This window comes from Carex rostrata, chromosome 24 (genome assembly GCF_964058835.1).
Source record: "Carex rostrata chromosome 24, lpCarRost1.2, whole genome shotgun sequence".
Classification (NCBI taxonomy): Eukaryota; Viridiplantae; Streptophyta; class Magnoliopsida; order Poales; family Cyperaceae; genus Carex; species Carex rostrata.
The window spans coordinates 7,625,702-7,638,101 of record NC_135941.1 but is presented as its reverse complement, the minus strand read 5'-3'; the positions used below and the strand labels follow the sequence as shown (position 1 = coordinate 7,638,101).

The 12,400-nt window shown below is 34.2% G+C and overlaps 1 protein-coding gene across 2 annotated transcripts; it reads left to right on the top strand.

The window, feature by feature from the left end:
- Positions 1–3,614: 3,614 nt before the first annotated feature.
- LOC144575734 (uncharacterized) lies at positions 3,615–9,289 on the top strand. 2 transcript variants are annotated; one of them, XM_078325972.1, is made up of 14 exons: positions 3,615–3,934; positions 4,772–4,796; positions 5,046–5,220; positions 5,741–5,842; positions 5,937–6,008; positions 6,207–6,323; positions 6,542–6,619; positions 6,858–6,920; positions 7,021–7,117; positions 7,540–7,618; positions 7,771–7,985; positions 8,073–8,218; positions 8,545–8,667; positions 8,859–9,289. In XM_078325972.1, exons 3-14 carry the CDS (start codon positions 5,065–5,067, stop codon positions 9,012–9,014), a joined length of 1,404 nt encoding a protein of 467 aa, XP_078182098.1. In that variant the 5' UTR covers positions 3,615–3,934; positions 4,772–4,796; positions 5,046–5,064; the 3' UTR covers positions 9,015–9,289. The 2 variants fall into 2 exon arrangements, with proteins under 2 accessions (XP_078182098.1, XP_078182097.1); XM_078325971.1 differs by having other exon boundaries at positions 4,741–4,796.
- Positions 9,290–12,400: the final 3,111 nt, after the last annotated feature.

The window sequence follows — 12,400 nt, the reverse complement described above, 5'->3', positions numbered from 1 at the left end:
TGTTGCCATCTTTAATCATCCAACCAATATTAAGAAACAGATATATGTTTTTGTATTTTACAATATACAAATCTAAACAATACGACGCACACTAAACTTTGTTCTTTTATTATAAAACCAGTCTCAATAATAGGCAACATTTTTTTTCCTATTTAAAACCTAAATGAGCTTATATGATTTTTTCTCCTCGCCAATATGACCGGGAACATTTTTTAATGGATAAACTATGTACGTTCAAAATATCATAATCCAATCCTTCTAAGATTTTAATTTAATAAAAAAAGGTGGAACCAACAATCTAAAAATATAAAAAGAAAAAGCAAAAAAAAAAACTATATTTTATAGAGTAAGGATGTTGTCCCCGCATATTAGTCCCCTAACTATCTCCCTAACTGTATAATTAATAATTATTTCTCCAACCTTCTAGAATCTGCATCTTAACCAACGGTCCAGCCTTTTTTTCTCTTGGCAAAGCCTTCTTCTCTAGCCATCCAACTATATCTTTTCATATCAAACAAAATTTGCGCTCTTCACGACCTTCACAGCCTCCGCCTCTTCTCTTTCTTGGCGTGGTGCACCGTCGAGATCCGGCGAGGAGAGCGTAGTGCATCGTCGAGATTCGACGAGTAGAGCATGGTGCACCGTCGAGATCTGGCGAGGAGAGCGTGGTGCACTATCGAGATCTGACGAGGAGAGCGTGGTGCACCGTCGAGATCTAGCGAGGAGAGCGTAGTGCACCATCGAGATCTGGCGGGGAGAGCATGGTGCACCATTGGAGGGGGTCCATGCTAAGCCCAGCGAAGGTTGTCAAGAGTGCAACATATGAATACTTCATTAGTTAGATATGCATATTTCATGTTGTTAGATATAAATACTTCATTAGTTTGATATGAATACTTATTAGTTAGATATGAACATTATATACTTACTATAAAAAAAGACTTTGTAATTTTCAATTGTATAAATTATTTCGTACATGTATGAATACTTCGTAATTTTCAGTATGAATATTGTTAGTGTCAGGTGTGAATACTTCTTATAATACTAGACTGTTGGATATGAATACTTCATGTTGTCAACAATAAATACTTAATAATTAGTATATAGATTCGCTGTAGTGGTCCCCAATTTTGGCAAATGTCGCTTTCAGACGATTGCGATCTCCAATCCAGGCTGTCATATGTCGTCAGTGGTCCCCCTGGTCGTTACTGGTCCCCAATATTAATGGCCCCCTTTAGTTTGTGTCTACATATGACGAATATTATAGATAATAAGTATGAATACTTTAAATTTGTAGGAATGAATACTATATGTTTTGACGATGAATAAAATCGCGTTAACCCTGCTCATTGGTGGTAGTTACCACGTGCGTGTCAGTTAGTGGTCCCCCGTTGTATTTTTTTTTTTTTGTCTTTTAGCACGGGGAAAAGATAAGGGACTAAATGGGGGGTACTGTTAGTCGTTCTCTATTTTATAATATGCAAAAGAAAAAAAATATATTCGACTTATCCTTTGGAGATTTTTATTTACTAAGATAATTTATTCTGCAATCTACAAAATATATAAATATTTTTTATACATCCTATTTTTATATGTCCTATTGAGTCATCAAACAGCGAAGTAAATACTTCTTCTTTATCATGATTTTCAAATTGTTAGAGATAGAAAAATGTTTACATAATATATATTTTTTCGCACATCTGGCAAGGTAGTTTATTCTAATTTTTAAATCTGCAAATGCTAAATTTCCGCACATCTAGAAAATAAAGAGTGTAATGTATGGAGTCTTTTTTTTTTTTTTTCCAAAACAATAGTTAAACAATAATTTATATTTTTTGTATTTTAGAATCTGAAAATTTATGGAATAATGACACACACAAAATTTTGTTATCTTTTTTTTTTTTTCCAAAATGATTAAAAAATAATAATTTTATAAATATATTATTTTGAGAACTATATCAATTGCATTCTACGAAGAATTTTAATTTTAATGAAAAAAGAATATGCAATCTGCAAGGAAACGTTTATTTCACACTTTCTTTTATTGAAATTATCAGATAATATTAAATGACTAATAAATTTTTTTAATACATTTGCAGCCCATTTTCAACAATAATTTGACCCGAGAGAGGCCAGAAACTAACCCGCTGCACACTTCGGACATAGAGATCGTCGTTGAATATCATAAATAAAGTGAAATTCAATAGAAATCTGGAGATCATTTGGAGAAGAGATCGCGAAAACCGGAAGGAGCGGAAACCTAAGATAATTAGTTGGATACGTAGGTATAAACGTAAGATAATTGGATACGTTATCTACCAAGTAGAATTTATAGGAGAGTCAAATTATGATGGCTACTTATTTTTTTTAAATCAAAATTTCGTTTAATTTTTTTTAAATGGGTACAATTTTTTGACGGAATTTTGAATTGTGTACCTGACACAGCCACATTTTGAAGTTTGAACATATCATATTAAATACATAGCAAAACGTGCGTACGAATATAACAAGGTTCATCGGAGAGACTATTTACGTGTCCGATAACATATACATATATATTTTTAATTTAATTTAATTTAATTTATTGAGAAGTCCATTATTAAAATTGTGTTATCAATTAATTATCTTTTCACATTGAAACACCTTCTCCGCTGACAGTGAAATAAGCAACGAGAGCGACGAAATCAGGAAATCCTTTCGGAATGGACAAGTAACCGTTGTGCAACATTAAATTAAAATATTGAAGATGATCTGGTTATGGTACCAAGCAAAAGCATAATTGAGAGAATTAGAGACGCAAACCCAAATCCAGCCTGTAATGACATTAGCAGCTAGCTCTATCTAAAATTTTGGATCACAAAGGAAAAGGACCCACAGTCACAGATTCGGATCACTTGGAGGAATATTTCCAATCTCAAATCATTTGAAACTTTAAACTCCTCATTAGTCAATACTCATCCATAAATGATAAATCCAGTTGAGGAGTTGAGAGACGCTCATGCTATTACTGGCGTATACACAATGTGTGGCCTGTTTCTGACAGGATTTCTGTAGCTGTGTATTTACTATTTAGTACTGCCTTACATTAACAAGTATATTCCTGGTCAGATACGATCAAACGCATAGCTATCCGGATGCCACATTGCCAAATGCTTATATGCCACGGGCCAGGAAGTGGGCTCCACCAACCTGCATTGCTTTATTTTATTTATTTATTCATTTAAAATCTACATTGATTACCAATGGGAGAGATCGTGCCGCCAAGCCCGTTAGTCGCCTCTAGCCTGTTACCGGGTCAGTCGGAGCGCGAACCAGCTCGGGGTACGCCACGGTTTCAGATCCAGTGCAATATCTGACTGGGTACAATAAAATCTGAGTCGCCAGTTTTAATGCGGCACGAATCTCAAAAACGGACCGTATATCTATCATTCGGGCTCTGCTTCGGATCCGTATCCTCCCAGGTATCTGAGTCAACCCAATTGAAACGGTCGGGATTCGGGATGGCATGGATTATTTGTGCTCTTAGATTCGTGTCAATCCATTTACGGACCGTCCGATTCAATTCTACTCAGTCAGGTAACGTAGGGGATACGAATTCCTCTGCTTCTCTCCCTCGCATTTATCTTTCGTTCTTACCGCCAGGATCTGTACAAACACATGAGACAGCCTAGCATAGCTAAGGGGACACTGCTTCAAGTTCCCCCTTCACGCATTTAAAAAAAAAATTGGATCGGAGAGAGAAAGAGAGAAAGAGAGACAGAGATAGAGAGAGCTAAAGAGAGAGAGAGAAGGGAATCTTGGCAGCCGCTGCCAAGATTTTCTAAAGGAGAGAGAGAGAGAAGGGGGAATGGCGGGGCTGGAAGCGATGGATGTCGTATTGGCCTCGTTAAGCAACGCTCTCTCCTCTCCTCTCGCCATTGTAGCTCTGATCCAGGTTCGAATTTCTTTTCTCTGATTTGAGACTGACTAACATTTGGCATTTAGTATTCCTCAATGATAATTCATGTTTCGAGGGAAATACATCCCTAAAAAGCTGTATTAATTAAGGGATAAGACGTAGAGGTGTTCAAACGGTCGGTTTAGTTGAAACCGAAGTAAAATAGCCAAACAAAATATTTTTTCGGTTTTCAAAAATAGAACCGAACCGAACCGAACAATTGATTAAGAACCAAACAAACCAAAGTAAATTTTGGTTTGTTTGGTTCAAACCGAAGTAAACATATTGGTAGCATTATTAACAAAAAATATACATTTTCATACACAAGTTATTCAATTCCATACAAAATATGTAGATATTCTATAATATTTAAACCAAAATGAAAGCAAAAAAGCAATGATTGAACTAAACAAAATATAAACCATACTTGAACCATTATAATTCGGTCGGTTCGGTTTGTCGGTTTTGAAAAGTCTAAACCGGACTGATCCATTTAAACTGAAATAATTCAAAAATTCAACCAAACCGATCCATTTAAATCGAAAATTTTCAGTTTGGTTGAAAACCGAACCAAAATTTTCCAGACGGATACAAATTTTTCCTCTCTTTATTTCAGCTTTGGTTATCTATATTCTTAAGGAGTAAAAAAAAGTCCAAATTGAAATGGGATCGGCAAGTGAAATTATGACATACTATTTGGCAGCTATTCTTCTAGTCCAATGGTTCATTCGTCATTAAGTTATTGTTCACTTGATATGATGAGTTGTTGCCTTTTATGAACAATTTTGTTGGCTAAACTGCAGGGATGCACAATTTGCTTATTTCTTGCTACAGGATGGGCTTTTGCTGCCTTTGTCAGGTACTTAAACAATCTCACTCTTAAATTGTACCAATGTCATCAGAAACTAACTTTTTGGGCCCCTTGATGTTTGGTTATTTAAACTGAGACTCAAGTAAGACTTATGGGTTTCAACGGAGCTTATACACTGCAGCAACATAAACCACATTGACATACATGGGGTTGACTAGATTTTCATGATATACTGGCTAGTGCCGTAGTGCGATTAATGTTCGTTTCATATAGAATTGATGGTTTTTCCCCCCACAGGAACAAGGTTATAAGGCAAATGAAACAAAGAAAAGAAGATGGTCATAGTTTTGCATTTTTGTGTGACAACATAAATGACCTGGAACACTCTGCTCAATCAAATTTACCTATGGTGTCAGTAGTTATGCCTCTGAAGGGCTTTGGCGAGCACAATTTAAGGAACTGGAGAAGTCAAGTGAGTATAATTTCAAACTGATACAATTTATTATCCTTCATGCAATGCGTCGATAAGCCATCAATCCAAACACAAATGATACGGAAAAAGATAGTACATGTGTACTTATTACGAATAGCTGTAACTTTGTAAGTGTCTGTGCAGTTTTTGGATCAATTGAAGTTGGGTATAAAAAAGCATATAAAATCTCATTAGCCATACCAACTAAAATGCCCGTAGGCAGTATATACAATTAAAGCGAAATGTTTATTAAATTAGAAACAGAATTTAATCACCAAACAATTAACTATTACAACTATCAACACAAGAACATTGCTGAAGGATCAGAATGGATAACTAATTCCCTGATGCATTAACAGCAACCGTCATGCATGTGTCTGACTTGAGCGATATAAACTTCCATCTTGACGAGAAATTCTTAAACAAGTTCATTTAACTTTTTTACTTCTTTTTTGTTCTTAATTGACTGGTTATCAATGCAAAACTATTCTTAACAGATTTCTACAAAACTTTATTTCAGATAACTTCTCTCTATGGAGGCCCTCTTGAGTTTATTTTCGTAGTGGAGAGCACTGAAGATCCAGCATATCATGCCATCCGTAAGCTGATCTCAAACTTTCAGGTTCAAACCCTCTTACCTGTGACATTGTGGCATATTCTTAGTTCAGTTAGTTAAAATTTGATTCTCATGTTTTTTCACCTTTTATTTTTATCAGGACAATGTCAATGCAAAAATCCTTGTGGCTGGTTTGTCAACCACATGCAGCCAAAAGATTCACAATCAGTTAGTATGTGAATGAATTATCCTTCCTTGATCTTTCTAATTAAATGTTTTCTAAGTCAAACATTTCTTTTCTGGAAATATATATTTTTAAATTTCAAACTATTTACCTTTCTTTCTTAATTCTTAAAATACAAGTCTTTATAGCATATGGAGTTTTCATATTGGTAGAAGCCTCATTGGAACAGTTCTTCTTATCTAATAGGTTGGAGTAGAGAAAATGCACAGAGATAGCAAGTATGTTCTGTTTCTTGATGATGATGTCAGGCTCCATCCTGGTTCAATTGGAGCTCTGACAGCTGAAATGGAGAAGAATCCTGAGGTATACTGCAAAATTATTTGTGATTCATGCAGATTGTAATCTGATTTGTACACTTAGAAATTAGTTAACTATTTTATGGGCCAGCAAGGCAATAGGCAACTTCTGATTTGTTTTTTCAAAGACTGCTGTGCTTGTTTGTTTATCGTTCAAAGCAATCTTTTAAGTCCTATTTAGCTTGTTGATAATTAAGGTAACTTAATTTTGTTTATACATTGCAGATATTTATTCAAACTGGTTTTCCTCTTGATATGCCTTCATCAAGCTTTTGGAGTTATTGCATATATGAATATCACATGGTATGATAATCTTCAGTATTTAGGTCTTAGTACTTGGAATATCATTTTGAATGATTCAAGGGATGAACAGCTAAAAACACACATCTTATTTTAGCCCATTTAATGTACTACTCTGTCTTGAGAACTTTAGGTTGAACCATTGAAAAACTTGCTCATCCAATTTGTTTGTGATTGGTTATTACACCAATTCGTTGATATACATGTGTTAATATCTTTTCCTTTATCAATCTGATTTCAGCCTTGTTCTTTGGGATTTGCAACTGGTGGAAAGACCTTCTTTTTGTGGGGTGGTTGCATGATGGTATAATCTTTTATCTTTATGTCTGGTTACGTTCATACTTTATAAATAGTAATTATATGTAAATATATGTTGACATTTCTAAAATTATTTGTTTATTTAGATGCATGCTGATGATTTTAGAAAGAACAAATATGGTGTTGTTAGTGCGCTGAGAGATGGTGGTTACTCAGATGACATGACCCTAGCAGCTATTGCTGGTATCATTCCTTTCTAAAGCTTTTGAATATCTTTTGTGAGCTTAGCAAACAGAATTCTGAGATAGTATTTTGTAAAATGGAACCCTTGTCTTTTGCAGAATGCAAGTGGCAAACATTTCTTTATTGCAACATAATTTAAAGCAAAACCCATCTTTTATGATAGTGGAATTAAAATGTGTAGATTTTAATTCTAAAATCTACTTTGATGGATACAAAAATTGACATCAAGTCACTGTGAATGAATCCTAACTGACTGCAGTATTTTGTATTGACAAATCTGTATTTTACTGTGTTTGACCATGCTCCAGGTAAAATCAAGCCATCCTATAGCTTTGATGTGCGCCTTTTATTTTACTTTATTTATGAACTATTATGATTGAGTAGAGAGCTCATATCTATTGAGGTATCATTGTGCTTTATAGGGCAACATAAAAGACTTATAAGCTCCCCACCAGTTGCAATCTTTCCGCACCCTCTTGCAAGTGATCTAAGTTTCTCAAGGTATGCCTAAATTTCACTTTTTTAAAAAAAAAAAATTAGGAGCATTAACTTGCAACTTTTTTCAAAAGTTTTTTTTTTTTCAGAAAAATGTTTGAACTATTAATTCTCATACATATATTTTTGTTTCCGTCTCTTTTCAAATTTTAATACAGATACTGGAATTACCTGAGGAAGCAGACATTTGTTCTTGAATCGTACGTGACAAAGGTCAATTGGTTTATGAACCGTGCACTGTTTTTGGTACACTGCTACCTCTCTTGGGCTTTTGTTTTCCCCTATTTTATGGTAGCGGTGCATGTGGTGGTGTTACTCCGAGCACTGTACACTAGTGAAAGCTCATTAAAGGAAGCCTCTGCCTCCTCATGTGGTTAGTGTACTATAATTATATGAATAGAGCTAAATCATGGGTGTTACAAACTTCATTTGATATTTATGTTGCTGCATTGTTGATCAGGTCTGTTTCTGGCTAGTCTTCTGTTAATCTGCACACTTTTGGAGCTCATATCAATGTGGAATTTGACAAAAGTGGAAATTCAACTGTGCAATTTGTTAACTCCTGAAGGTCCACGAGTCTGCCTGAATTCATTTAACTGGGGACTTGTAAGCACTTTTATATGCTACATTCTCTTCTCAAGTATATAAAGTGGCAATGTCCTCTATGCCTAGAACTAAAGATTTGGTAATACATGTCATACTCAACACTCAAGTATTGGTCGGTATCAAGCCTATTCTATTAACTATTTAATTGATTTGGTATAACTTGATTTCTGTGTCTTCTTATGAATGCTTCGAGATTGTTTCAAGCCCAAACTAAAATATTATGTACGGGAATAGTGGTGTTTCAAGGGATATCTCATATCTGTTCTTACATAATTCACTGTCTGCAATCTTTCTCAACTCTCTGATATTAAACTATGCATGTGTAGGTGTTCCTTGCTGTATTAATTGACAATTTCATGTTCCCGATATCCGCCTTCCGCTCTTACATTACACAGTCAGTAAACTGGTCGGGTATACGGTACTATTTGAAAGACGGAAAAGTAAGCAAGGTACGCTCTCATGAAATAGTTTTAAATTGTGTTCTTTATATGCATATTAAAACCAGAACTTAATTTCTGTTGCCTCTGAAACTGCTGTCAGTTAGACGCTCTTACCTTGTTTATTTGATCCATAACCCAGTCATACCATAATTGAGGCATAACATAATCTTGTATACTGATACTTTTGGTTTACATTGCAGATTGAAAGACTAAAGAAGACTGGTTCAAATTATACATACCTTGCAGGGAAGCGTCTTCATGGGAAAATTATACGCCCTCCTAGAAATTCATTTTTTAGCTCTTTGTGTAGAGCTTTGGCACAATGGAACCAGCCTAAGAAGAATGATATCTTATAGATGCAACTTGGGAAAATATAAATTTTGAAGCAAGGCTTCTATCTCTATTCTTTTATGAAGCATTTTGTATATTATCTGTCGTTTACATTGGTTTATTCATAAAACATATAGGTTGTAGATTTAGTCTGATTTATTATCGAGGGGCTGCAATTGAATTTACTTCATAGTGCTTGTAGTGTGTAGTCTCTGCATATATACACACAAAACAAAATTGTATATTTCTTTTTTTGATTCGTTAATCTTTCATGAAATATGTCAGATGTTTCTTTTAAATATATACAGACAAATCTTACAAGGTTAAATAATTATTGTTTCTTATAATAGATTATTTCCCTTTTCTTTCATTCTTTTGAAACCTTGCAGATGTACCCTATAATTAACAATAATTTAGTAAAAGCTATTCAGAGTATAATTACAGATTGGTACTATGACACAGTGAGGTCATAAAAGGTATAAACATATACAAAAGTGTATCATATGTGCACAAGTACAGAGTAATGGAAAAGAGAAACAGGCGTTTGATAATTGTAGGAATTTTCTTTGAATATATTTAATTATGAAGGATCATGTCGATAGATATTTGAATACAGTACACTGAGTTATTTTGATTAATTAATTATGCTTCTTGAAAAATCACAATCCTAAATAAAATATATCCTCTTCATTAGTGATTATCATCACAGGTATTGTTCATCATATGAGCTTAATTTGTTACATTGATTGATTTTCATTATTGATATTTAGTACATTCCTTTCTTAATTATTTAAAACGCATTGAACTTTGTTAACATGTATCTCTGTTTTAGCTGGTAAATTATATATGTGGTTAGATTGGACTTTGTAAAATCGTCTAGGCGGATTGTATTTCTAATTGAGAAAAATGTTTTCATCTACAGAACTTTGTTCATGTTATGTTCACAGATCTTATCTATTTCCCGTTTAACTGATTTTAACTACCTCCGGTCCCCACCTTCTAATGGGTCTCATCTCCTATTTAAACATTCCAACCCCAATTGTGTATTTCCTTTTTTGAACCTCATTTTCAAAACTTTCCTTTCCGATCAGATTTTCTCCGCATTTGAGGCAATTTCCTTCCTCTTTAGAATTTCGCATCTCTATTTCGTCGTGATTTCATTCAAACTAGTCGCGATTTATTTCCTCTTTAGAAATCGTCTCTATTTCGTCTCTATTTTGTTGGTGTCTTACATTATTTATTATTGATTTTTACAGTTCGTACAGGATGGATTTTGATTTAAATGAAGATTTGAGAAGTGATATTTCTACCAATAATGAATTTGTAGAAAATAGAGTTGTACAATTGGATTTGAATGCAGAACCAGACGTATTGGTAACTGTAGTAAGTGAAGGATCAGGAGAGTCAGAGATTCATCCATGGAATTTGAATGCACCAGCAGAAGGAGTTTCAGATTTAGTAGAACATGGATTAGAAGAATGTGATGAATCAGAAAAATCCTTAGTAAGTGCTCCTGGAGTTGGTGATGACTTTTTTCCGTTGAAGAAGAACACAATTTTTTTAAACTTTATGATTTTCAAACTGGGTTTGGGGTATGCAAGAAAACAATTTACAGAAATGGTGATACCGTTGTCGGTTGCCGTTTTCAATGCATTAAATTTAGAGGAAAGCATGAAAAAATTAAAGAGGGTGAACGTTTTCCAAAGAGGCGGAGACCTTCTGGAAACTCAAACTGCAAGGTGTTTATGAAAATACAATATTCTAAACTGATTGGATCGTGGCGAGTGACGAAGTTGCATTTAGAGCATAACCATGATCTCACTCCAGGTTCTGCCTTTTAATCCCAGCCTATCATTACATTCCAAAGAGATTCAAGGACATGTTGAAATTTAATTCAGACCAAGGGTTGCCTACAGCTGATAATATTGAACTTGTTTTAAAAATGGCCAGTGGTTATTATAAGAGTACCTTTTCACGGAAGGATGCTCGAAACCACATTGACAAGTACAAGAGGAAAAAATTGAGGGCTCTTGGTTGTCATGATGCTAATCTGCTAGCTGATTATTTTGAGAAGCAACTGTGTGATTCAAACTTCTGGTATACGTACAAGCATACGAATGATGCACATTTATGGAATATCTTATGGGCAGATGGACGTGGTCGTACAACCTACAAATATTATCATGATGTCGTTGTTATGAATGCCACATACCTTACAAATAGGTAATTTCTTTGTATCAGATCTAGTCATCTATATTTATTTACATATTTCATTAAGTATTTCTATAGGGTTTATTTGTTATTTTACATGTTTGATTTAGTATTGTTATATGGTATTTATGTCATTTTACTTGTTATTTTGGATAAAGTATTTTGTTAGATAAATTGGTCTTGTTTATAGAATGTATGTGATGTTTTGCATCACATAGCCATAATATACATGATGTATGTGATATTTTGCAGGATATATTGTGTTGTTTTATATGATGTATATGATATTTTATAGGATATAATGTTCATATTTGCACAATTGATTTGATTGTTTTTTTTTTTACTTTCAGGTATAACATGACATTTGTTTTATTTGTCGGTGTTAACTATCACTGGCAAACAACCATTTTTGCTTGTGCCCTGCTTGGAAGAGAAACCGAGAAAGACTACATATGGTGCGTGGAGAAGTTTGCTGCTTGCATGAACGGTGTCAAACCAGGTATATCTTGATAGATCAGTGCCCGAGTATTGAGAAAGGTGTTAGGTATGTATTGGGAACTGATATTGTCCATAGATATTGTGCTTGGGACATTATTCATAAGTTACCATGGAAGTTTGGGGGTCAGGATGATAAGGTCACTTTAACATATTTGGTGAATGCAACTGTATACGAAGCGAAAACTCAATCATAGTTTGAAGAAAGTTGTAGGAAGTTAATGGTTGAGATTGGATATGAAGATGCACCGTGGTTTAAGAGCATTTTTAGACATAGGTATAAATGGGTGCCAATTTTTCTCAATGACAGATTTTAGGCTGGGATGAACATCACCCAAAGGGTTAACAGTATGAATTCATTTTTTGACAATTATCTCAGATCCAAATCAACTCTTGCTGAATTTGTTGTCAACTTTGAATCTGGTTTGAGTAGAATTTTGCAGAGAGAGCATTATCTGGACCATAAGGACAAGAGCACAGCACCTGTGCTAATCTCAGATTTAGAATTGGAGAAGCAATTTTGTCGTGTATATACGAACAAAATATTTTATAGGTTTCAACATGAAATTATATAGTTTTTGAATCTAACTTGTGTTTTTAGGTTGCAACTAGATAATAATACAAAGGTTTATGAAGTTCAAGATATGTCTGGAAATAGTTTTGGTGTTCAGTACAAGGTTGATTTGAAGCAATTTTATTGTATTTG